This window comes from Armigeres subalbatus, unplaced genomic scaffold (genome assembly GCF_024139115.2).
Source record: "Armigeres subalbatus isolate Guangzhou_Male unplaced genomic scaffold, GZ_Asu_2 Contig490, whole genome shotgun sequence".
In the NCBI taxonomy this organism is placed as follows: Eukaryota; Metazoa; Arthropoda; class Insecta; order Diptera; family Culicidae; genus Armigeres; species Armigeres subalbatus.
The window spans coordinates 398,098-425,415 of record NW_026943250.1 but is presented as its reverse complement, the minus strand read 5'-3'; the positions used below and the strand labels follow the sequence as shown (position 1 = coordinate 425,415).

At 40.7% G+C, this 27,318-nt stretch overlaps 1 protein-coding gene across 1 annotated transcript in view; it reads right to left on the bottom strand.

Moving 5' to 3' along the window:
* LOC134204256 (RING finger protein nhl-1-like) overlaps positions 1 to 27,318 on the bottom strand; it is an 89,581-nt gene that overhangs the window by 25,535 nt on the left and 36,728 nt on the right. The window contains 4 exon segments of the mRNA XM_062679077.1: positions 541 to 617; positions 10,143 to 10,283; positions 10,353 to 10,512; positions 10,580 to 11,269. Coding sequence (XP_062535061.1) covers positions 541 to 617; positions 10,143 to 10,283; positions 10,353 to 10,512; positions 10,580 to 11,269 — 1,068 coding nt within the window.

The following is a 27,318-nucleotide window of genomic DNA, read 5'->3' as shown; positions in this document are numbered from 1 at the left end:
CCGCGTCAGCAAAGGTTGTTTTCTCAATCGTTTTTTCGCATTTGAAAAAACATTTTCGCATGAAGCAAAACACTGTTTGGGGCCATTATTTGGCTAATCATATCTAGAGAAAAGACTCATCACATATCACTTATAGTGTAATCAAAATCATTTGTAAACCAAATAATACTGATGCATATTAAAGCCAGTGAAAATCACCAAATATTCTCATTTCAGTCAAAGCTTAATTAGAGCGGTTGATTTCCAGTTCAAAAATGTGCCTTGGTTAGCATATCGTTTTGAAAGCCCTGACTGGCTGATGATATTTCCTTTAGAATCACTAAGATTTCAAGGTTAAGAGACTATTATTCTTCCATTTGAACAGTGGAAGTAAATGGAAGAATAATAGTCTTTTAACCTTGTAGCATTTCCCCTAAGTCGCTCTAAAATAATAAATCACTAAGATTTCATTAAAAAAAAACAAGAATCCTTATTCAAGATCAATTGAATCAAAATTAGTTGAAGTATCTTCGATCATAACGATTACAACTGTTCACTCACCTTGGAAATTTGAACTGCCCTTCATCCGAGCCTTCGCTACCGAATGTTGTTAGAACACGACCGTTGACGTCGAAAATCTGAAAGAAACACACAAAATATAATTTTATTATTATTGACCTTATTCCGATACATTTAGACCGTCGATAAATTTTATTTATAAGCAAAACCTAATTTTATTCAGCCCCCAATACCAACGCTTCACAAAATCATTCCAAAACCCCAATCTCGTTCGGAATCGTTCAAACAAGTCGGTCGTATCCCACGAACAAGTGTTCGTCCACCGATGCCAATCAATCATCGTTCCGGCACCCTTCCGGGTTCGCATGACATTCCGCTGTTGGGGGACACGTGTCTATCAATTTCTGTGTGGCTGGCTCTTTTCGCCAACCCCCCGACCCAGTTGTTGAGTGGACTGGACACAGGGACAAGCCCACCCAGGATGAGCGCGTTTCACGTTTCAGCCCCTATAATCGTGGAATCGAATCGCTGAATGTATTACTCGATGAAAAGGGTCCACAAACCGCCCACATGTTTAGATATGTGCCGTTCAGTTATTTGGTTAACACAAAGAAGCAGAAAAGAAGCGTTTGACTTTTTTGGGTGTAGGGGAAAATGTAGTAAGGTGAGTCGCTCGGGGAATACTTTTCCGAATATTTCACTTGATATTTCGTTCTAGTGGGTCAAGAGTAGTGATGAGTTAATTTGAATCGAAGTAAAGGAATAAATGACATAAATTTCGATAAGAAAATTATTTTGAGCTTTTTAGTGGAATGTTTTCACTTGTCATAAGACGAGTTTTTACAATCCCATTGAATTCCACCACTTAATTGTATCTTGACAGATACGTATTTCGACTTCAACAGTAAGGCCGTCTTCAGTGTTTCGTACTTGACTCGAATAAGTCGAGTCAAGTACGAGACACTGAAGACGGCCTTACTATTGAGGTCGAAATACGTATCTGTCAAGATACAATTAAGTGGTGGAAATCAATGGAAATACTCGTCTTATGACATATGACATAAGTTTCCCCACTTGAAATTAATTTCAAAACAGATGCACAGATTTTGAACCAAATCATGAAGGCGTTTTTAGCCCGTCTGACAAGAAAAGACCAGTGACTCATCTCTCCCCACCTGACCCTATTAGTGTGAGTTTTCCAAGTCAGCTGGTGTGGTGACTGTCAACAGCTTGACCGGATGTAGAACGGTTTGCTGTGTCCTATAGTTGGAAGGAAACGGAAAGACAATGGAGAAACGTTTTCGCCATTCTTTTTTTTTTCGAAAGGAGGGTATCCATTAGCTTCATTCTCGATTTGCGACTTGAAGATAGAAAATCTGTTTCTATCTGCAGCAAGACGACGAGATCACGTAATCAAAATGGCAAATTATCCAAATTCCATCCTTGAAGTGATAGAACGGAGAGCAGGTTCGTTGTCCATTAGAACGCCATGGTGGAAATTAAAGATTGTGAATTCCTCAGGAAAGTGGAATTTGGTTGAAGACATTATGTGGTATGACGAGGAGTGGCAGATGGTTTAGGAAAATGCCATTGAAGGCATCGACCCTGTGTTCGGATTTTGCCTAATCGTTGTGAAGAGAAATAAAAATTTCATAATGATGCAAGCTAATCAAGCTGCTTCTAAACACATTTTCGACACGTGTAGACAAGCAGATGAGCTTATAAATAAAGTTGACAGTGGATAATCAGAATAAGTTCTTCGTTAAAATTCATAATAATATCCTCTTGAGATTTGAAAATATAAAAGAAAAAAAAAATCTTGTTAAAATTCAGAAGAATTTTATCATAGGAAATTAAAAAAAAAACAGTTTCATTGGAAATTCGGAAGAATTGCTCTTTCGAAAGAATTTCTTTTTTGGTACTCAAAAAAAACTTTGCAAAGATATCCAGAAGAATTTAAATTATTTAAGGAAAAAGATATAATTTTAAATTAGAATCTCAGAAGAATTTCCTGAGAACTTCATGCCTTAATGTGGAAAAAATCCCTCGGAAAATTGGAAGATTATGTCTTGGAAACTAGGTAGAATTTTCAGTAGGGATTTGAAGATTTCTCTGGAAATTCAAAAGAATTCCTTAGGAAGATTCTGAGTAATTTTCCGAAGAAATTCGGATGCATCTCTCGAGGAAAGTCAAATGAATCTACCGTGGTAATAAAATTATTTATCAAGGAAGTTCAAAACAGTTTCCCTTGGAAGTACGAGCGAAAGTCCACATTAATAGCAACCCGGGAAGAAGCAATGAATAGAATAACATAACAAGATACGGACTTGATTGATATGAGAGATAAAAGAGCAGGCAACAATATCAATTTTCACGGAAATATCATTTCAATATCAATACATTTTATGGATAAGAACAATCTAATAGCACATGAATTTGATCACTTCTTACAAATAGCAATACTTTATCTCCGCATAATATTTAGTGCAATATATTTATATTGTCGTCTTCATGTCAATTTCTCATTTTGCTATCTTAGCAAAATTTGATATTTTTAAACTATTTTTCTGTTTTCAAAGAAGTACCCTATCTACACGAAATAGGTCGAGGCCCAGCACATTCGGTTCGACCATGGTGTTCTATGTACACAAGCCAGTAGAGAGCTGGAGCTTCCTACCGGCCCAAGCCCAAGCCAAGTGTCTTGATTTGTAAAAAAAGGTTAGTTCCAGCAAGGACCAGGAGACTGCGACCTTAAGAAGACCATCAAAGGACTGCAGAAGAAATACAAACGAAAAAAAATAACACATGGAAAACCTTGTCAAGCTGCAGCAGCATGGAAGTCGACTGGAGACGGTCAAGAAAAGTGGCATAATCGAGGAGCTGTTCCGCAAAATTGCTGACCTTACCGACACAGTGAACAAACTCAAAGCCAACTTAAATATCAAAGACCACATCATCAGCAAATTGCGGAATATAGTGAAGCCCAACACCATACAGAAGGAATAAACGAATCAATAAGCATGCAAAAACAACGAAGTCGTAGAGCCAAAGCGGGAAAAACAACTACGGCAGTGATTTTTCACAAGGCATCGCTTCAACGACGGCGATGAGTTGGCCACCTCTCGACTGAAACCGGAGCGGTGTGCTGTCAGTAAATGAAAAACCCAGATTAATCCACCTAGCGGTGATGGTGCCTTTCTCGACCTTCGTAAAATGTGTATGCTTGAAAATAGATGAGCTAGTAGCTAGGAGTAAAAAAGAAAAAAAAAATTTGTCCGTTCTATGAAAATTGGATTTTTTCAAGCAAAGATGTAGTTCCAGTTGAAAACCGAAAATCATATTTTGTCCCATTCCCGAATGTCGCAACTGCATCGCGAGTGGTGCACGATTATGGCACAGATGCGCACTACTCGCGATGCAGTTGCAACATCCGGAAATGCGAGAAAATGCGATTGTCGCGAGACCTCGGTTCGGTTTTCAACTTGATCCTCAATATGCTAATAAGAATTTCGACATTTTTTTTCCTTTTCTAATCTTTTTGACGTACATACCCATGTTTTATTTTACCCAGTCATATATTTTGAGGATATTACTTTTGGATGTTTGTTAAACTGAAGCTCCGACTACACAAAAAGAAAACGAAAATGTCATTCCCATCGAGCGGAGAGCAATATTTGTTATGATATAAATCTCATGACCTTCCTTCTGCCAAGCTCCCGTATGAAGAGGGAGGGAACTGTATTAGTGTGGAAGCATCCGATAGTTTGTTTTCGGAGTGAAATGATAGTCTTTCGGTACAATTATGTTGCACAAGAAAGGCAAAAAAAAGAGTTTTGGCCACAATTTTTAAGGTGATAATTCAATGTGGCCAATTTGAAATAGAAAATAATGTAACAGGATTCCGCGTCCAATGCAATTTGTTGTGAGTAAATCGATCAAGGGTAAGTGCATTAAAAGTGAGCTAGGCTTTTCTACGCGCCTTTTTCAAAACACAAAGTATTTTGGCCATAATGTCTGTGCCCATAGTCCAATCTTCCAAATTTTCAATATAAAACAATACGGCAGGATTCCGCGTCGAGTGGAACTTGTTGTAAGTGAATTGGTTGAGGATAAGTACCAAAAAAGTGAGCTAAACTTTTCGCACTTTTGGTGCGCGCACACACACACACACACATACACACACAGAGACACCATCTCAGTTCGTCGAGCTGAGTCGATTGGTATTTAACACTATGGAACCCCAGGCCTTCTCTAAAAGTTTAGTTTTGGAGCGAACATATAACCTTTTCGTATACTTTGTAGGCAAAAGGCGAAAATGGTGTTTCGGCCATAACTTTCGACCCCATATTTCGATGTGGCCAATGTTCAATAGGACACATTGGGACAGGATTATGCGTCAAATGTAACTTGTTGCGAGCAAATCAGCTAGAGATAAATGCCTAAAAATTGAGTGACATTCTTTACGCGATTTTTTCGTAAAAGTTTGCGTTTTAGCCATAACTTCCGATCCCATGGTCCGATCTGGCCAATTTTCAATAGGAAATAATGGGACAGGATTCTACGTCGAATGCAATTTGTTGCGAGCAATTCGATTGAGGATAAGTGCCTGAAAAATGAGTGACATTTTTTGCGCGATTTTTACGTATAAATTTGTATTTTGGCCATTACTTCCGATCCCATAGTCCGACCTGGCCAATTTCCAATAAGAAACAATGGGAAAGGATTCTGTGTCGAATGCAATTTGTTGCGAGCAAATCGGTTGAGGGTAAGTGCCTGTAAAACGAGTGACATTTTTTACGCGATTTTTACGTATAAATTTGTATTTTGGTCATAACTTCCGATCCCATAGTCCGATATGGCCAATTTTCAATAGGAAACAACGGGACAGGATTCTACGTCGAATGCAACTTGTTGTGAGCAAATCGGTTAAGGATAAGTGCTCGAAAAATGAGTGACATTTTTTACGCGATTTTTTCGTATGAATTTGTATTTTGGCCATAACTTTCGATCCCATAGTCCGATCTGGCCAATTTCAAATAGGAAACAATGGGACAGGATTTTGCGTCGAATGCAACTTGTTGCGAGCAAATCGGTTGAGAATAAGTGCCCGAAAAGTGAGTGACATTTTTTACGCGATTTTTTCGTATGAATTTGTATTTTGGCCATAACTTTCGATCCCATAGTTCGATCTGGCCAATTTCAAATAGGAAACAATGGGACAGGATTCTGCGTCGAATGCAACTTGTTGCAAGCAAATCGGTTAAGGATAAGTGCCCGAAAAATGAGTGACATTTTTTACGCGATTTTTTCGTATGAGTTTGTATTTTGACCATAACTTCTGATCCCATAGTTCGATCTGGCCAATTTCAAATAGGAAACAATGGGACAGGATTCTGCGTCGAATGCAACTTGTTGCGAGCAAATCGGTTGAGGATAAGTGCCCGAAAAATGAGTGACATTTTTTGAGTAGTTTTGCGCACACACACACACACACATACACACACACATACACACACACACACACACACACACACACACAGACATCACCTCGATTCGTCGAACTGAGTCGATTGGTATATAACACTATGGGTCTCCGGGCCTTCTATAAAAAGTTTGTTTTTGGAGCGATCATATAGCCTTTACCGTATACTTAGTATACGAGAAAGGCAAAACGTAAGGAGTTAATAAGCCCAGTTTGCCTTTTTTACCCCCTTGCCAACCTAAGATTCTATATCATAACTTTTGATAGTACCAACACAAACGACAAACACGTCAAAAACGCGAAGGCTCGGCTTCCCAAACGTGAATTTGTTTCACTAACTAACACTTACCCTTAAAAAGTACCAACACGCCCTCCATCTCCGGTCCCATAGTAAGAACAGTACGAGACCAACAGAAGGCGGATTGTTGAGCAGTCGGCTACATGCCCGTTACTAGGACTGGATTAAGTTTAATCAACACTCCACGACACATTCCACAGGCTTAAAAACGCCTCCATATCTGCGACTCAGAAACCCCAACCAAGGAGCAACATCCTGTTTCCCAACAGCAACCAAAGATCGATTGCGGAGAAGGATCTACCTCGGGTGGAGCAGGAGTACATCTCTCGTCACAGTTGCTGAGACTCCAACTTTGCCCCGTTGTCTTCCACCATATTTATCAGTTGTTGGTTCTAGGCCACCAACTCTCTACTACTGTTCCTCCTCCCTCGATTTTCAACCTCAACGTTGAATGAAGCGCTGGAACATCACTTTCCCCCTCCAGTGGAACCTAACTTAACGAGCTCCACACAACTACAGCGACCTGGATCTGTTGGAAAACGAGACCAACCCTGTAGATCTCGAGCAGCTGAGATCCACCGCGCCACTCCGGCAATCATGAATCGTTCGTTAGGGGCAAAGTATCGGTGACTCACCGAGGTCGGAAACATCGTCTTTCAATCAAACCAATCAATCGTTATTATAATTTCTGACGGTACAAGGCAATTCGTAAAAACAAGCCGATGCCAAGCGCTTCGTGCCCTCCAGAAAGTCCTGAGCTAGTCGTCCTTTCATCGGAATCCTCCTTCCAAGAGGCTCAGAAGCCTCCTTCCAAGAGGCTCAGAAGCCTCCTTCCAAGAGGCTCGGAAGCCTCCTTCCAAGAGGCCTGGAAGCCTCCTTCCAAGAGGCTCGGAAGCCTCCTTCCAAGAGGCCTCGGAAGCCTCCTTCCAAGAGGCTCAGGAAGCCTCCTTCCAAGAGGCTCAGCCTCCTTCCAAGAGGCTCTCGGAAGCCTCCTTCCAAGAGGCCTGGAAGCCTCCTTCCAAGAGGCTCGGAAGCCTCCTTCCAAGAGGCTGGAAGCCTCCTTCCAAGAGGCTCCGGAAGCCTCCTTCCAAGAGGCCCGGAAGCCTCCTTCCAAGAGGCTCGGAAGCCTCCTTCCAAGAGGCTCGGAAGCCTCCTTCCAAGAGGCTCAGGAAGCCTCCTTCCAAGAGGCTCAGGAAGCCTCCTTCCAAGAGGCCTGGAAGCCTCCTTCCAAGAGGCTCGGAAGCCTCCTTCCAAGAGGCTCAGAAGCCTCCTTCCAAGAGGCTCGGAAGCCTCCTTCCAAGAGGCTCAGAAGCCTCCTTCCAAGAGGCTCTGGAAGCCTCCTTCCAAGAGGCTCAGAAGCCTCCTCCAAGAGGCTCGGAAGCCTCCTTCCAAAAGGCGCGGGAGCCTCCTGCCAAGAGGCTCAGCCTCCTTCCAAGAGGCCTGGAAGCCTCCTTCCAAGAGGCTCGGAAGCCTCCTTCCAAGAGGCTCAGGAAGCCTCCTTTCAAGAGGCCTGGAAGCCTCCTTGCAAGAGGCTCGAAAGCCTCTTTTCAAGAGGCTCGGAAGCCTCCTTTCAAGAGGCTTGGAAGCCTCCTTTCAAGAGGCTCGGAAGCCTCCTTTCAAGAGGCTCGGAAGCCTCCTTTCAAGAGGCTCGGGAGCCTCCTCTCAAGAGGCTCGGAAGCCTCCTTTCAAGAGGCTCGGAAGCCTCCTTCCAAGAGGCTCGGAGGCCTCCTTCTAAGAGGCTCGGAAGCCTCCTTTCATATTGTTCGACTTAAATTGTTCACTGTTTATAGCTCCTATTTTATGGAAAGTAAACGGATTTAAGATTTTTTTTTTTTTTTTTTTTTTAACTATTGTATTTATTTGGCAGGCTCAGGCGTGTATAACACTTAACGGAGCCGAGACTCTTAATGATATTTACAATCGATATCATCTTATTATCAACTGTTAGTAAGGGAAAGGGACAAAGACCAAGATACTCGTGGCGACTCAAGGTTAGATTGCGTAATTTGGTGATGGACGGGGTTGGGATTTAGGTTTGAGGTATTTCAGCTGCTCATCCGGGTTTAAGATTTATTAGTTGACTTTAAATTACTTCAAACAAGATTACTTATGAGCGGGTCTCGTAGCGTAGTTGGCTACACGTTCGCCTTATAAGCGGATAGTCATGGGTTCGATTCCTAGCCCTTCCATCAAATCCTCGTCAGTCACCGGATGCACAGCCCATGCGGCAGCATATTAGGGAACGCGCCTTATCGTCACGGCTGCCTGATGACGACTCAAAACTTAATTTTTCTCGGAGGCTTTCCTCCAACGTACCCGGATAAATGGCAACCGAACAATGCAACGATCATTAGGATGCACGACATGGACAAACGGACACAATGTACCCACGACGAGATGGACTGGCAACGACAACAATATTGAGTAATAGAAATCCTGCCTGTCAAATAAAGAAAGGAATAAGGCCGTTACAAATATTTAATTAACTTTCTGTCCTACTGGTCTTCGAAAGGTCAAGGGGAGGGATAATAAAAAAAAATATTAAAATAAAAAAAAAAAAAAAAAATCAAAAAACTCCTCGGATTTGTTAAAGGAAGTTTTTAAAAATCCTCAAAATAATCCGAATTTTATTTTGTAGCCCCCTCAAAATATTTTTTTGGCAAATAAAGATCCGAGGGGGGGAGACAAAATAGATCTTAAATATTTGTATCGGCCTAATAACGAAAAAAAAATTACGTATAATGATTCCAATTTCCAAATTTCTAATAACGAAAAAAAAGATTACGTATAATATTTCCAATAGAATTTCTTTGGCATCATTCCAAGAATGAATATGTACGAGATACAGTGATGGCTCGATTTTTATCATGTCCCAATATTGTCTACCCCTGATGTCGTCAACTCCCGACGTTATGACAATTTTAATATGATTTAATGTCAACATTTTGCCACATTTTTAACAGACTTTCATACTCAGAAATAATTACTGAAAACAACTTTTACCGTTTGAGATTTCAAGGCGAGAATGATTCACACTAGGTGAATCAATCTGCGTTTTACTTAATTCAAGTGAAGAAGCAAAACAGCATTGTCTCGGAATTCTTTGACGTTTCGCTTAACTTGTATTATTTAATACAAAATTGATTCCTCATTTGTATCATTAATCTTTACGAAAAATCCAGCACAAAATCCGATGTGATTGTGATAGCAAAACAACGCTACCTCCTGCCCAGTCAATCAACGATAATTGCACCCCATGGCACTGATAGTTCATCTCCGGACCATGATCGAAAAAAAAAACACACACACACACACATTCCCAACTTGCCGGCCAGAAAGCCTATCAAATTCCGTGTTCATACCCTCTCGTGCCCTCTGACAATCTCCAAAACTGTAGCTATGTTTGCTGACGACGACCTCAAGATAAAGGTGTGACCTATGTGTGATACCTGCATGCCTCGATGCGGTACGTGTTGGCTCAGTCTGGCACGCAAAAGGCTTGTTGTCCCTCACACAGCGGGAGAGAAAAAAGAAACAACACAAAAATCGAGAAATCGAACCGAGCAGCCATTCCGGAAAATCGTTGACAAGGGACAAATGACACGTGTCCACGATGGATTCCTAACGCTTTTCATCGCTTTTGTTTGACTTGGAATGGTGTGTGATTTCCGATTTGTATGAGCCTTCTCGGTACCCGTTCGGTCAACTGACTCAGATGGTTCTCAAACGTCTCATGGGTTCGATTGTTCCAATATACCGTCAAAGGTACAATGGAGAACCTCTGCTCCAATCAAACATTCCACACCCTCAGACAAAGGATAACATACAACTTTTGGTCAACCTATAGAAGTCAACATAACTCACCTGAATGCGATGGTTGTTCGAGTCGGAAACGATGACACGGTTCGTGTTGGAGACGGCGATGTAGTGCGGATGTTCGAGCTGGCCTTCCTCCTTGCCACCACTACCGAATTTACCGATGAAGGTGCCGTCCGATTGGAACACCTGTAATTTTCGAACAGTTCGATTTGTATGATTTTATTTCTTCGCATGGTTAATTGCATGTTCCCATACCTGAATACGATGATTTTCCTTATCACAAACATAGATGAAACCTAAGGCATCGGTGGTGATGCCCCACGGATAATTGAACTTGCCATCGGCCGTGCCTTGGCTGCCGAACGAACGCAGGAAGCGTCCGGCCGGATCCAGGACCTGGATACGATGATTGTATCTGCGAAAATTCGCCATTTCATTCACATTATTATTATTCTATTTTTATATGCCTATTGAAAGCCCACCTGTCGGCAATGATGAACTGTCCGATACGGTTGACGGCAACACCGGCGAGGCAATCAAACTCGCCGTCACCGTTGCCGTACTGGCCAAACTCTTTCACGAAGATACCGTTGGAATCGAACACCTGGACGCGATGGTTGGAAGAGTCCGCGACCACGATGCTATTGTCCGGGCCCACGGCGATGCCGCGGGGCCACGTGAAGGAACCGGGTTCGCTCCCCCGACCTCCTATCTGGAACAGCTGTCGGCGCTTCTGCAGGTACTGCGTCCTAGGGGACATACCTGCTGCCCCTGGTATACCGACTACTGCTGTTGCCGTAGGAGAGGTAGGGGAGCCTACCCCGTTTTTTGAATCATCATCGGAGCTGAGGATGTCCGTCTGGCGCAGGGGTAGGCCCAGACTGAGTCGCCGGGCGGCTGCCGAGGACGACGCGGATGACGATGTGGACGGGGAGGCTAGGGAGGAGGATGTGGTGGAGTGCGACGAGCTGGACGGTGTGTCCTTGCTGTCCTTGGTGGATCGGTTGCCGTATTTGTTCTTCAGGTAGCGAGCCCACGAGCTGAGGGCCGCACCGTCCTTGTCTCCTCCGGTGTTGCGATCCGGCGATGGTTCCCGGGATTTGAGCGCGTGGGTGGAACGGCTACGGGACAGGTCGGCCGGTTGCGATGCGAGGGATGAGGAGGCACCGTATCTGGAAGTAGGAACAAGTGATGAAATGTTTCGGTTTGCCTTCGGAGACAGTTGAGTAATATCTGTATTTTGATATTCTACATTTTTATTTATCATTAGAGATAGTCATAACCAAACTTTCAGGTGGGAAGACGAAGCGAGAAAGGTACACAAAAATGTTGTTTATTTGTTTGAAATTTGTTATGGCTCGGCTACATTTTTATCTAACTTATTTTCCAAGAATTGAGCAATTATGAAAGATGTACGCCCGCAGCTGAATTTACCAAAAATGGCGTTGGCATTGTTTGCGTCATAAAAAGGTGGAAAGGTGAGACAAAACGCGTAAAACAACGTTTTGCGGCAGTGGCTATGAGCGGAAAATGATTATCACACCTCTGAATGCTTTTGTAAAACGATTTTTCGGAAGCATCCTATGTTTCCTGTTCTTGTTAATCGGCATACAGCGCTTTGTACTTGAAGATGAATCTTTTGCAACGTGAAAGACCGGTAAACATTTTAATGTATTTTGTTGTTTCTACTAACAAAGTAAATTAATGAATTAAAAGCAGCAAGATTGAGTCATCAGTAATGCCAATATAAAAAAGCTAAGAAAATTATTAACCTCTTTTAGTGAAATGTCTTTACCTGTCATAAGACGAGTTTAGTACTATTCCGTTTAACTTCACCACATTGTAATATTTATAAATACGTAGGTTTTCGTCAGGCATAGCCAATATTTTGATTTTTAAACTAAGCTTTTTGATGAATGTTAGCATTGCTGTATGCCGTTCTTTCCCGAGCAGGAGCAACGACCTCGATAATAGAAGTTGGTATGATTTAGCCTTGCATAAGATGCAAAAAATAATACCGAAAACTTTTATGCAGAATACTTGAGGCATACCATGCTTAGGTATTTCAATACCAAACGAAATTGGTCATGCATTTGGTATTGAATTTCAATTTAATAACTGAGTTTGTTATGGCTTAAGTATTATGCAAATTAGTTTTTGGTATTCTATCTCTTATGCAGGGCTAGTTCATAATAGAGTATGGAATAACAGAATTAAGTATTATTGAGCCAATTTCTCCTGCTCGGGTTGGTTGCTTTCCAATAACTAACTGCATCCAAAAGCTTGTCGGCACCTTGCGTTGAAATTGTCCGACCGCCACTTGATAATTTTTTTCGCAAAGCCTCCACCATTTGGAATAAATTTTCAGCATTGTCACTGCTACCCACACCTTCGTGCTGCTGTGTCCGCTCCGCTACATCAAATTTTGTAGAACCGCCCTTTACGGAATCCCGATAAAAATTGCTCGTGCGCGCCGGAAAGCAGCTTTCTTGTATTCAATAAACTAAGCTCGTTAGCCCCGCCCGTTTGTGATCTGATATGGGTGTAAATATAATGTGTGTAAATATAACTCATAACGATTAATGATGGGGCGGTGCTAATGGAATTACTTCATTAGATATAAAAAAGCCGCTTTCCGGCGCGCGCGAGCCATTTTGATCGGGATTCCGCAGACAACGGGCCGTTCGGAGAATGTAATTTGCTACTGCCTTGCAAGCGGTAGAAATGGCTACAACAAAAATAAACAAAAGATTAAAAAAAAAACGTTATACAAATCAAAACATTGCATTTTTTAGCGAAGAGTCCTAGTTGGAAAACGCATTATAGGGTAGAATACGGCTTTGGCAGGGTGCGACATTTGTTGGCACCCTCAACAATATTTGCGTTTTCCAGCAAACATACACTATTTATGAACATAAATTTGATTCAATCACACAATTTCATGTCTAGGCTTTCATTTGAATAAGTTGTTTGTGTAAAAGTAGCAAGATTTGACGAATTAATCACCGAAACAAATTTGCACCTACGAAATCCTTGCCATTATTGCATCGCCCAAGAAAGCAGCACACGAAAAGCAAACTGTTACTTACTTTTTTTGGATCACCTGTTTCTTCTCTTTATCGTGTATGATACGACAAATTAGGTACGTAAACTACTTTTACACTTTATTACCACTTGATTATCACCACAAATAGCAAATTTATCCAATATTTGCTCTATGTTTCACTAAATAAAATTGGGACTGTTCGTTTTCTTTGGCAGCAGCGCACTTCGGAATAGAGCGAGAGAATGTGTTTGTGAGCATATCAAACACACGCTAAAAAAAATACCACGCACAATTCCATGTGATTTGATTTTAGCAAAACTACGAACAAAATATCCAGCGTTGGCATTTATTTTAAAAAAGTGTTAGAATACAAATGCTTCTATTCAGATTTTTACTCAGACCATGAATTATATCAAAAGTGATAGCCACACCGTAGTATTTTAAGCCTTATGTGGCTGACAGAACCGTTTTCCTTTTGCAACTTTAATACTTTCCAAGCTCATCAAAAAAATCATAACCATTCCCGTTCCTACATAGCGCATTTCAACCATAAATAATTGCCTACTTTTAGGGTATTATCAATTATTCAACTGTGAAACGTAGTGTACGAATGAGGTGGCTCCAGCTCAATCTTATGTGTATAGATTTGGTTTTACATAGTTTACGTCGTTGTACACAACCCCCATGATTATTTTGATGAAACAAACATATCATGTAAGGACCTTCAAATCTAAGGACCGTAAAGAGCAAGTTGTATATTTGAAACTGGTTGATAGACTTTTGCTTACGCGTGAAGACTCTAAGACATTACAAAAGACAAAAGATGTAAATCTTGGCAGTGGACGAAAAGTATGTAAGTTCCTTCTCCAAAATGGCCAACATTATTCAAATAGGTTAAAAATGGTAAAAGTTATGAAATTGTCAATATCTGGGTACACGGGTACCCTATCTGCCATTCACGTCTGTTTTTTGTTGGCCGCATAAGGGGTAAAATTTGTTTTACAATGTGTTTAAATGTTTTTGCCTATCTTCCACGTGACATAAAATTGATGCCAAGGCTAAAATTCATGTTTTGTTTTAAGTCAGTTTTGATAATTAATAAAATTTCTTCCAAAATTGAGTGAAGCGAGATGAGCGTGCGGCCGATTATTATGAATGAATTTTACTACTAGAGGATATAAACAACCAGCATCTGGCACCAATACATTACTAGTTTTCTACTTCCATGTCTAGTTGCTGAAGGGAGCAAAACCATTGCTGATAATAGAAATTGCTATGCCAATAGAAGAAACGTTGACCTGTTACTTTATATTAAATTTACCACATTTATTAATATTAATTTTACCACAAAAAAAGATATTATATTAAGTGAACACCAATCATCAAAGGAAGAGCATATGAATGTATACCAGTTGAACTATACCTGTGTTTCAGTGTAATTATTCATTATTTTTATCATTCAATTTGGCGAATGTCTTAGACTGCCAAGAATAGGTATTTTCCCTAAGTGATTTTTTGTTTTGCACTTTTTCCCAAGCAATTTTGTCGAAAATCTAAAAACCAAATATACAAGAAAGGCAAAGCATTTTTCACGCTATAATCTAACACATGAGATTCAAAATAATTATTACCAATGGGAAAAAGTAGCGGAACTGTTTCGTTTTCCATCTCACTGAACATATATTCGTCTCATCCCCAAACAAAGAAATACGGCACCAATTTTGTCGCTTCTTTTTGCTAACATGCGTGCACACTGTTGAAAAAATTCACAAAAATAATAAGCAATCCAAATACCTTTTCATTGCTTTGTTTTTCGTGAGACCAATATCGGAGCTATGAGATGAAGTCCAGGAGCAGTAACCCTATATCTTTGTCGTCTTTTGAAAACGAATTATAACTGAAAATCCTTCTTCCACTCGCAGCTTACCCGATCAGGAATCCATAACAAAATTATAACTCAATTCTATCAATGGTTGTTATTTAAAACAACGTGTGTATTAATTAGATAATTCGATAAAAATGTGTCTTCGGCCAATTTTATCTCATATCAATTGTTTGCCATTGTTTGCTATTGAAAATTGGCCAAATTGGACTATGGGATCAAAACTTATGGCCAAAATACTATTTTATATGCGCAAAACACGCTAAAAAGCACTCACTCATATTTTTTTGTTTTTTTTTTGCACGAGAAAGGCACCAACACCGCTAGGTGGATTAATCAGGGTTTTGATATTGGAATAAAGCGGAGGTAATCACCTCCAGTATAACATGAATCAATGTTCGATGTTAATAGCTAGTACAAAGTTAATTGCCTACATTATGGATGGAAATCCGGCGTTGTAGCGTACCACATTTTTATACGTGATGTAGGCAATTACCATGAAAGTAGATTTTTGTACCTCATAATCATATCAACGGTTGTTATAATGTTGAAATGAAGGTAACAACCTCTGATATAATTATGAATTTTGATATATTTTTTTTTTATTTTAACAACTAACCAGCCAATTTTATAACATATTTTGTTACATAATTTTTCTGAAATAAATAACTCCCCTTGTTATAATTTTGTTATGCATTCTTGATCGGGTAGGATCTGTTCGTAAAAAAAATCTTTCTCAAATTGGCATTTAAATTTTTATGGCTCAAATTCATCTGGGGCTACTAGGTAGCAAAATTAACCACTACATGGGAAATAATATGTAGAGATCTTGTTAATAAACGAAAAAACAATATAGATGCCACTGCCTTATAAATGGTTAAACCGCGCTTTGCGGAATCCCGATCAAAATTGCTCGCGCAATGGAAAGCATCTTTCTTTATTCAATAAAATAAGCCCGTAAATTTGAATAGATGGAATCACTAACAGTGTTACCGTACGGTAACATTGATTGCCATTACGATGTGGGATGGTAGGATTATTTATTGTACAGCAATATTACATCCAATTCGAATGTGGTGGGCGGCTGCACAACTAAAGCTCCAAATGTAACGCAGCCAGTTGGAGCCAGTGTGAATGCGACTGAATCATTGGGGCAGAAATACTGAAACGCCCTAGCAGCACACATGTTCTACCTAGGTTACTGCAACTCATATGTGACCAGATTCAGTCACAATCAAGTTGCTGCAACTATTTTTGCCTGAATTGTGCTACTCGGGCGGTGAAGAGGACGAAAATAATGAGTGCCCAAGAGTTTGGGGTGGCGGGAGCTCGCCAAACCGAACGAGGGACAGTAAGTGTACGACGATCACGGTGTGAAGACTCATGTGTAAGCGCCAATATTGCGGGTCGATTGTCCATGAGCTCCCGTTTGTTCCAACGCGTGTGTCAAACCCTGAGTAGTTCTACGACCACCACCAGCCTAGTTGAGTCAGCCCCGAAATTCCGTCCAGCGAAAAAGTACAGGCAAGCCAAGCCCCGCCGAACACAATCATCGGCCCCGGCTCCAGTTAGTCGTGGTCACGCTCGTTCGCGGGCACCCCAAACGCCCAGGATTTCGGTCGGCCATCGGCCACGCTCTTTCCATCACGCATCCGTCGAGCCCCGCCGAACAAAATCATCGGTCCCGGCTCCAGTTAGTCGTGGTCACGTTCGTTCGCTGGCACCCCAAACGCCCAGGATTTCGGTCGGCCATCGGCCCCGCTCTTTCCATCACGCATCCGTCGACGGATTTGCACAGTCAATTCACCCGCTTCACCAAGATTCACCATCAACCGCTGACCTAAGCCTCGACATCGACATCCATCGTTCGGATTTCGCCAGATCCTCCGCCTCACCGTCAACCGCCAGCCAAAGCGACTCCACGTCCCGAGTACCGATTCGTTCGGTCCGTCCTGAGCCTCGTGGTGTCCAGCGCGCTCCAGCCAGCCCTACCACGCCCCTTGTCGAGTCCTTCGCTAACGTAATCGACGACGACGCCATCGCTTGATGCTGCTACTAGTTGACATCGCTTACACCAGAGCTTCCCAAACCTTTGAGTATGCGACCCACCTAGCAAAATTCTATATGTCTCGCGACCCACCTTTGAAAAAATGCATTTTATCAAGTAGTATTAAGCATTAATTGAATCAGAATGTCATCTGTTTCGGCTTCTTCCACATACAAAATATTCACGTTACCTTACATGTACAAATGCAAAAAATGACGAACATGGTATTGTTTGTCAAAATGTTAGCGTTTTTATTTTACTTCATTAAGGGACAGCTTTTAGGCATGAATGTTTAAATAAAATAGCGTGGTGATGGATATTTTATATAAAATGCGGTTTGAACTTGAAATAATGTTCCTGAAAAAAATGATCAAAAGGTTCAGCATTCGAGCTGCAATTAATATTTGTTCTGCGCGACCCACCAACAATCCGCTCGCGACCCCCCTGGGGGTCGGGACCCACAGTTTGGGAAACCATGGTTTACACGATACACCCGGCCGCCCTCCTCTGTCAATAAACCACCGTAAGTTGCAATTCATTTTTGTTAGTAGGACTCCCACATCCGAAACTCTCCCCTACGAATAACGCCCTGGGACCCGGGAGATAGAAGAAGGCCTTTAGTGCCCACCACGGAAGCGGCCGTTGACCAGCTGTTTGGGGCTTAGGTGGGTTACCTTCCGGAACCGAGCATTTTCTCCCGGGGCCAAAAGGTTTAAACAGAAACCGTTGTCACCGAAACAGTCCATTTTCGCTGTTAAACCAAAGAACCAATTTTCTTTCCCCAATGCGCCATTCCAAAAACTAACTGACACCACAATTTGTGATAAATTTTCAGCATCGCCACATCGACGGCGCGCGATCGAAACAGTGCTATTTTTATAGTCAACCCTTTTTCATATGAAATGCCAGTTCGTTGAGGTTGAATGATCTGTAGAACACACCGAGGACCACCACCAATGCGATGGATTTCCGTTAAAAATGTTACTAGCGCCTCCGTGATGCTGTGTCCGCTCCACTGCGATCGTTTTGATGCGTCCACTGTGCGTGAATTCTTATTCAAACCGAGGATTAGATCCAAACCCGCAAGTGATTGATTTCCGATGTCTGTGCTAGTGGTGCATGTACGTGATTGATTGGTTTACCTATTTCTAAACTTTTTGTCAATTCTCGATAATAAATAGCTAGAAATCAGTATTTTCATATGAATAAAGAGAAGCGTTGTCTCATCCTTGATCAAATGGTCCAAAAAAATTGAAAAGCCCTTAAAAGAAACGGCTGAGATATAAAAGTTCAAAGCCTGTCATATTTTCGTGACGGTGTCCGATTTTTGCAATTGCAAAATGTACCCCAATATAAAAAGATAGACGTAGTTGTACGTCAAAAACATTAGAGAACACTCTGAACCAATGAAGACCAGCTACTCATTATTTCATAGGAAGAGATTAATGATTCCTGCCCCACTACACTTAACTACCAGAGCTATACACGTTCCGATAACGCTAAAGGTCCAGATATACTTCATCCCGGACCCCGAACCAAAAAAAAGGATGGATCAACACCTGGATCCAAGAGACCGAACTCAACATTCCCTAATCTGCGCATCTCAGCAAAACGGCAGAAACACTCTCAGGAGGAATCAGCTATCAACAGCTATAGGGATATGGCCAAACACTGCACAATACAGTACTCAAGGATGTTATCGATCATTTAGTAATCTGGGTTTGATCATTTAGTAGTTTGTCAATAACACATTCCAGAAGCTGAATTTCAACATATGTTGTATGGATGACTTCTAGTGCGAATGTTTTTCTACGACTGCATAATAATTCGTTTTTGAATTCTACTAATAACGGAGTTCAAACGCTGTTTGCAGTAACTTATACAAAATGATAACAAAATTTTAATCATTTAGTTTAAGTAACTGCAACTAGAGCTATAACTCCGTTATTGGTGGAATTCAAAGCAGGAACTATTAGGCAGAGTTGTAGAGAAACATTCGCCCTAGAAGTTCTCCATACAACACATTTTGAAATTCAGCTTCTGGCATGTGTTATTGACAAACTACTAAATGATCGAAGCCAGATTACTAAATGATCGATAACATCCTTGAACAGTTTAGCAAGACCTTCTTCAAGAAGCATTGCTGCTCAGAGTATGTAGTTCAACAGCGAAACGAGTCGATACAATTCAAATTCACCACCCTAGCAGAACAAATATTCCACAAAGGTTACTGTAACTCATATGTGACCAGATTTAGTCGCATTCAAGTTGCTGCAACCAGAGTTGCCCGACTTGTGCTGCTCGGGCAACCTCATCTACAAATTCAGCTACATTGTTCTCATCGGTAAGAATTAAGAGACAGCAGAGTTGGTTGGTTTAGAGTTTAGTAGTTTTTCTAGCAACCCTATAACCAGAGACCGACGGAGTGAAAAACTGTCGAAATGGCTACGTATGAAAATGCATGAAATTGTGAAAATCAAACTGGCAGCACTTGAACTTTTTGCTTGCTTCTTATGGATGCAAAATGTAAACAAGTCGAGTTGGAACTGCTTTTGACGGTTCTATTGGGAACAATATGGCGTCTTCGCCGATCTCTTATTGTAGTATTTATAGTTTCTTTCGACGTTTTTCTTTTCTTTTCAAGTAGAATAATTTTCAAATTCAAAATAAAATTCAGTGCGCGTCAAAGAGAAAGCAAGCCTTCGACATGGTTTGTGTCTAGGCTAAATGTAATGACGATTAAGTACTATCACAGCAGCCATACTAAATATGGCAAAAATACTTTGTAATGTTCTATGTAGTGAAGTTAGATCGATGTCTGCGAAGGCGCGAACTCTATGTCATTATTTAAATTTGAATTGAATTTTTGAATTGGCTTAATAACTAGATAATGTGCTAAATGTTGAAGAGGTTGTTTGCTCAAGAACAATCTTTGATAATTTCTTTTAAAGATCTTAATTTTGATTCGTTTTTCTGTTTGTCCGTGCTGCGTGTTGGAGTCGACAAAAAGTTTTTTTTTGCGACATTTAGGTCGCGTACATCTTTTGAAAGTGTTTTGTGCAGTCCGTGCGCTCATCAAGGCCCGCCTTTTTGGGGTAGTGATACGAAAGGCGGTGAAGCTTCGTGAGTACAATGAAGCAAAAATGTACAGTCGATCGCGAATCTGTAAAATGTAAACCCTACGGACCGTTCAGAACACTCGGTGCCTGAAGTACGTCGCCAATAGCGTACCACTGATTTGAACTAAAAGCAAAAAAGTCGGCCGTGGCCGAAACAAAGTAGACGATGCCTTGTGGAGGTACTTTGGCCCTTGTCTGGTAAATCATCATCGGCCACATTTGTACGGGTTCATAAGCTGAGCGCCATCTTGCAGGCAAGCGATTTTTCTTTCACCGCCATCGTCAAGGGCAGCTTCGCAGCCATCGCCACATCGAAGCAGAAAACTTTCGCAGGTATGTGACTAGTGTGTAGACATACAAACTTTTGGAAAACTATTTCCAGAACTGCATACTACTGTATGGTAGTTAAATACGATATATACGAAACAGATGACGATCAGAGTAGTGTTCTTATTACCACAGGAATATTCCCAAGGGCCCATTCAGGGCCTTGTTCTATGGAACGTTATGTGGCCTTCCGATATTAAGATCATCAGTTTCACAGATGATAAAGCGCTTGAATTTTCAGAAAGTCTATCGTCAAGGTCGAACTGACTGCAGCTTCCGCGATCAGGATTGTGGTGTAATGGACTAGTTTTAAAAAAGATGGAACAATTATGTCGGTACAAGATGCAGTGATCTACATAAAATACTTGCGAGATCACTTCAAAGCGGGATCTGAATCTTTCGGGAGTAATGCTCGACAATAAGCTGACCCTCGTAAGCCACGTAGATTACGCCTGGAAGACAGCTTTAACAGTTATTGTTTTAACACTCATTTTTCGAAGATTATGTTCAATAGCTCCAGTAGACGTAAGCTGCTGGCGAGTGTGGCTGCATCTATCCACTTGATGTACCTTAGAATGATATCCTCCTAGCGCACGGTATTACGAGATGAAACGAGATGTTATAACGGGTTGGACTAATTATCTGGGAAGACGAGCAGTTTTTCGCCATGTGCGGGATTAGAGAAGCCCGTAAGACCATTAGAGTAACTTCGGTTGCCGCAAATTGCAACAGGAATGGAACAACCCTACGAATGATGGGTAAACTCATTGGCTCATACTATAGATAGTGGAATATATAGATGAGCGAAGATAAATCCTCTGTCTCCAAACGAACTGTCAAACGTGTCTCCAAACGAGTATGACGTCACGATTTCAATGGAAACGTTAAGGGCTGTGACGTCATATGCGCGTATGCACGGGCAAAAAATCGACTCAGCCATGCTTTCGCTCATCTATAGATTCTACTATCTATAGCTCATACCAAGTGCATCAAGATGGGTGGGCAAACCACATGGGGAATTTTGCTTCCATGACTGCCCAGGGGTGAACTAAACCGCCTACAACATATTCCTCGGTTCCTTAAAAAGAGCGCGACAGCTTACGGGCGGGATACTACTCTGGATAACATTATTCAGAGCCAGAGAATGTATCATTGTATCAAACGGTGAAGAAGTGGAATCGATTTCAACTGCAACCACCCAGATTGCCTGCATTTTCAGTGCAACTGGCTGGCAAACTCCAACCAATAACTAATCGTATGGTTTTCTTTCGAAAGTAATGCCGAAGGGCAGTACCAAGTTGTAGAAAGGTCTATGTCAGAGTAGGTTTAGTGTCGTCGGTATCCCAAGCCATTCTATTGTACGAATTATTCTTCATTTATTCTAGAGATGACCAACCTGGTCTAAAACTGCTCAAATGACCCGGATCATCAATGTAAGAAAATTATCACTGCTTAGTAGGGGAAGTAGGGGTAATAAGCCCTAGCTACCCTAGCAGCACAATCCAGACCGATTTGGTTGCAGCAACTCCAATGTGACTGAATTCGGTTACATATGGCTCACAGAAACTTTTGTGCAACATGTGTGCTGCTCGGGTAAGCATAGACTGATTTCATGCCTTACTCAAGCAACCAAAAGTTCAGATTTTACTTAAATTTGTTTCTAACCGAACCAATTAGTTCACTTTTGGTTCACATTGAGTTCCAAGCACCTTAACGGAACTTAAAAGTTCACTTTTGCGCTCCCACCATATAAAAAAATTACTTAAAATGCGAGCTGATTAAGCCAAAACATCCCCTCTTATCCGAACTTTTGGTTGCTTGGGTAGCTATAACGTTTTTCATGGGCGTTTCTACTTTATGCAACAGTTGAACAATACAACTGATGCCATATTAAAATTAGGAAAGAATTCAATCATATTGATAATATTACAATTAAAAAAAGTGGTGATAGGGGAAGTTGGGGTAGCACGCCCATAGGGGTTAAAACGCGCCACCCCTGAATAAGGTTAAATATCCCCATTTTGATTATTTTCAATAGTCTATACGATAAAGCAATGAAAAATATTGCCATTGGATACATATATTTCATGATTTTTCTCTAGTTATACATGAAAAACTCGAAAAAACGATTTTTGCGTGTTTTGATGCAATTCTAGCTCGGTGGAATTTAGTCTTTCTGTCGCTGTTATACATTGATAAATTAATAATTGAGCCATGAGCCATGCTGCTTACTCGTGTTCTTTATGTTCCACACGAAATCGTCGTCAAAAATGGTTTTAAAACGATTTTATGGGCCTTCAAACTTCTGAGGTCGGTGTGGGGCATTACGCCCATGCTCATTTCGTATGACCGAAACAGCTGAAACATTCGGTTAATTGCCTTAATGTAGGCAATTAAAATGAAAATCAGTACGATAAGCACATGCGCGTTTTAACCCATCCACTGGCGCATCTCACCCGCATGGTTTCAAAATCATTTTTTTCGGGTGCTTTTAAAATCAAATTTCTGTGCAATAAAATGGACAATTAGATATCTGTTATCGGTAGTCAGTCGCAGATATGCTGTTCTTCAGTATGCGCTGATGAAAACTGGCTGAAATGGTGGTTTTCATTGATAAAAATGGCATTTTCCTTAACGTGGGCGTCCTACCCCCAGTTCCCCTATTTCGTTGCCGGAAAACTTATGAGGCAAAACGCCTTTTAGTTGGCAGCTATAAGGGAACAACGTACCATGCGTCGGCGAATCAGTATTCTGGTATGGGCAGTGCGTGGAGACGCGTAGTACATTGTAGGTTAGTTTCACTAGGGCGAAATGTTAGATGTTTCATCAAAATGTGGAAAATTTCGGTTTTCCTACATTGCTTTCTATTATATTGACACTTTTTTCACCTAACCTAGATAATTTTGCGTCTAGTTTTGTTAAAGCTATCTCAAATATGTCAATATAAGTGAATACCCGAAAGTTGTTTTACCTCGGGAGAGAGGGGGGGGGGGCGTTTTGGGGCCTCTTCCCCTATTGGCTATAATGGGGACTGTAGGTTCTTCATATAAATTTCTCTATTTTGAGCTTCTTTTCAAAAATGCCCGAACGTTTTAACACCTCATTAAGTTATCTTAGTGGTAATGTGGTAAATACGGTCCAACCACCTAAGGAAATTGCGGATCAATCACACTCATCAATATTCTCCTTTCTCAAGCACATGCTTTCTGTCATAGCCCACAGTATCGAAGTGTGTTTGTTTACTAGCTGATAATTGCTACAAATTAATAACGTTTGGCTATTTCGTCTTAGTGTAGTAACGCTCGGCTTTGTCCTGCACACTCAAAGGACAATATGTGATGAATTGCCGTCAGGGACTCGCCAAAGGGATCCTACAGGGATTCTGAAGGAAATCCACCAAGGATTTCGACAGGAATGTTCCAGGGAGTCCGAAGGGAATGTTCCTTTTCATAGGTAATGTTCCACGGACGTAGAGGCAAATCGTCGAGGAATTCCGAAGAAATTTGTTAAGGGATCCCGAATTAATCCCGCAGGGACTCCGTAATGAATCCTCCTGTTGAACCATCGATGAATTCCGAAGTGAATCATCGAATGATTCCAAAGTAATTCGTCGAGGGTTTTCAATGCACATCGTCGGGAGATTCCTAAGCAAATCATTGAGGGATTCCGAGGCGAAACTTTGAGAGACTCCAAATTAAATATTCAAGGGATTCCGAAGCAAATTGTTGAAGTTGAAGTATTCTGGAACAAATCGTCAAGGAATTCCGAAGCAAATCTCCGAACGATTCCAAAACAAATCTTTGAATAACTCCGGAAGAATTCCGAAGCAAATCAACGAGAGACTCTGAAGCAAACCCTTCATGAATTATTCCCCAGTTTATTCCTCAACGCAACGATACCAAAAGAAATCCAGTAGGAATTCTGCTGGATTCCGGTATAAATACTTCGATGATTCTGATAGGAATTTTTTAGAAATTCCAATGAGAATTCTTCTAGGATTCTGATGTGAATCCTTCTCGTATGCTGATGGGAATTATCAAGCTGCTAGGCAAGCGCAAGTCTGCTGATAAACTGTCACTTCTGTCCATGATGGTTGAGCATATGTCTTTGACTGATGGCGAAGTATCACGATTGCTTCGATTGATAAGCTGGTGGCTCTCCGTTGTTGTTCATATTAAGCTGACTTTGGTGCTTTCAAATCTTTTAACCTTCTGTCTGTGCTCAAAAAAACTTACGTTGTCTATGCTCTGGGGTCAAATTGATTCCAAATTGAAATTGCTATAACTTTTTTATTGTTCAGTCAATTTTGGTTTTTGGGGCTATTTCGAAAGATAATTCAATCACCTTTCAGTTCGTGACCAAAAATTGATTATTGGTGGACATCTCGGGGAGGGGTTTTAGTGAACAAGGGTACAAAACAGTGATTTTTCATGATTATTTTACTTATATCCGAAAATCGTACCCATTTTGAACTGCACCTTTTTTAAAAAGGTTATGCAGGAAGGCATGTGCTTTGGCATGAGGCGTTGATAAGTTTAAAACTCGGCCGCCAGGTGGTGGTATTTTTGAATTTATTATTTTAGACTACTCAAGATATTCCGATATATAGAATTCTCCTCAGTGTAAATATTCTTATCGCACAAATTTAAAAATTGGAAGAAGTGCTCATTGTAGTGCTAGACATCCTGAACAATGTTGCCGAATACAACTTGGGTGTAGGTATAAGGGATCTCAAGCTAAAGCAATATTTCATATATGCAAGAATATTGCAAGTACACTAGCGCCGCCTATTTGTAAATTTCCTTATTATTTATTCCGTCACATGACAGTCTATTCCCACCAGACGAACTTTGTTACAGACGCCATCTTTACAAATTTCGAATTTGTGCGATAAGAATATTTCTCGCTTAACTTTTCAAAAGATCCTAAGTAACATTTTTTCATGAATTAATTTGAGTACTGCAATCAAAAGCTTTCATGTTTTTCTGTCGAATGCGCTATTCTAATTAATACATGAAAAAAATGTAACTTAGGTCCTTTTGAAAAGTTAAGCGAGATTTACAATGAGGAAAATTCCATATATCGGAGTTACTTGAGTAGTCTAAAATAATGAATTCAAATATACCGCCGCCTAGCGACCAAGCGCTAAACTAATCAATGCCTCATGTAAAAGCACACGCCTCCCTGCATAACCTTTTTGAAAAGGTGCAGTTCAAAATGAGTACACACTTAGTTTTTATTTCTGCAGCTCGGCAAAAATCTGCACAGCCGTGCGCCAGCAAAATAAAAAACTGATATTTCAGCAGAAATGACGTTTGTTAGCTGATTTTCGGCAAAATATTTGCTGATTTTCAGCAATTTTGACAGAAATCTCGGCAAAAAACATGATTGCTGGGCCACGGCTGTGCGAATCTCAGTAAAAGTTGACCATTTTGCTGAGATCCCGGTAAAAAAAATAAGTTTGTAGGATTTTCAGATATAAGTAAAATAAGCATGAAAAATCACTATTTTTGTTCCTTTTTTACGAAAACCCCTCCCCGCGATGTACCCGCCCACCTATAGTCAATCTTTGGTAACGACCTGAAAGATGATTAAATTATCTTTCGAAACAGCCCCAAAAACCCAAAATTGGACAAACATTAAAAAAGTTATAGCAATTTCAATTTGGGGTCAATTTGACCCCAGAGCACAGACAACGTAAGTTTTTTGAAAAAAGTACACTGTAGCGCATATTTTCAAGATTTTTCAAGCGACCTAGGAGACAGACCTCGGCGAGTTTTATTAAACTACCAAAAATTAGGAAAATCGGTTGAAAACTAAAAAAAAATGGCAGCCACTCAAAGTGGCCTGGGGTCATATTGACCCCAGAGCACAGACAAAAGGTTAAAGGTACCGTGGGGCATCGAAATCCGTACACTTAAGCACCTTAGTATATAAAAAAGTAATTATAAAATAGGAATCGAATGTAAATAAAACATTTGGCACAGGAGCATGGAGGTTTCTACTTTTGAAGTGTTTCACATTTACTCATTAAAAACTACGAAAAACATGATAAAATAATAATTTAAATCAACTACTCCTGACTCGAAATCGAATCAAAGGATCAAAATCCGTACAATTATTTTTTAACTAAATATTTTAATAAGAAAATTATTTTGAGCTTTTTAGTGGAATGTCTTCACTTGTCATAAGACGACTTAATACAATCCCATTGAATTCCACCACTTAATTGTATCTTGACAGATACGTATTTCGACCTCAACAGTAAGGCCGTCTTCAGTGTCTCGTACTTGACTCGACCAAGTCAATTAAGTGGTGGAATTCAATGTATTAAGTCGTCTTATGACAAGTAAATATTTTAATTGAAACAGTCTGATTGACTAAACTACCACTGTAAATAGTTCGATACGCACCATTATGTTCTACCCGAAAACAAAATGGCGGCACAAACTCCGCGTTTAGTGGGTGGAGATTTGTTTTTGATTTTTGTTGTTTTAATTTCAAATCCTTCTTTCCAAATATATGCCCTAAAGCTTACTGCCAAGAATCTGAACAGAATAAGATTAATTATTTCTACATTAATTACCTTCAACCACCTTTAATTTATTGATATCTCATCAGGTGTACGGATTTCGATGCTGTACGGATTTCGGTCCCGCACGGTATAGGGCACTGCACGGAAAAATCTCTTGCCTTTTCGTTCCTCATATATTTTGACATTTACTGGCCTTGTTGTTTTCTAATTTCTTTGCTGTGAGAAAGAGACAAAGCAGTCCGTGCAGTGCCCTATATTGCCTTTT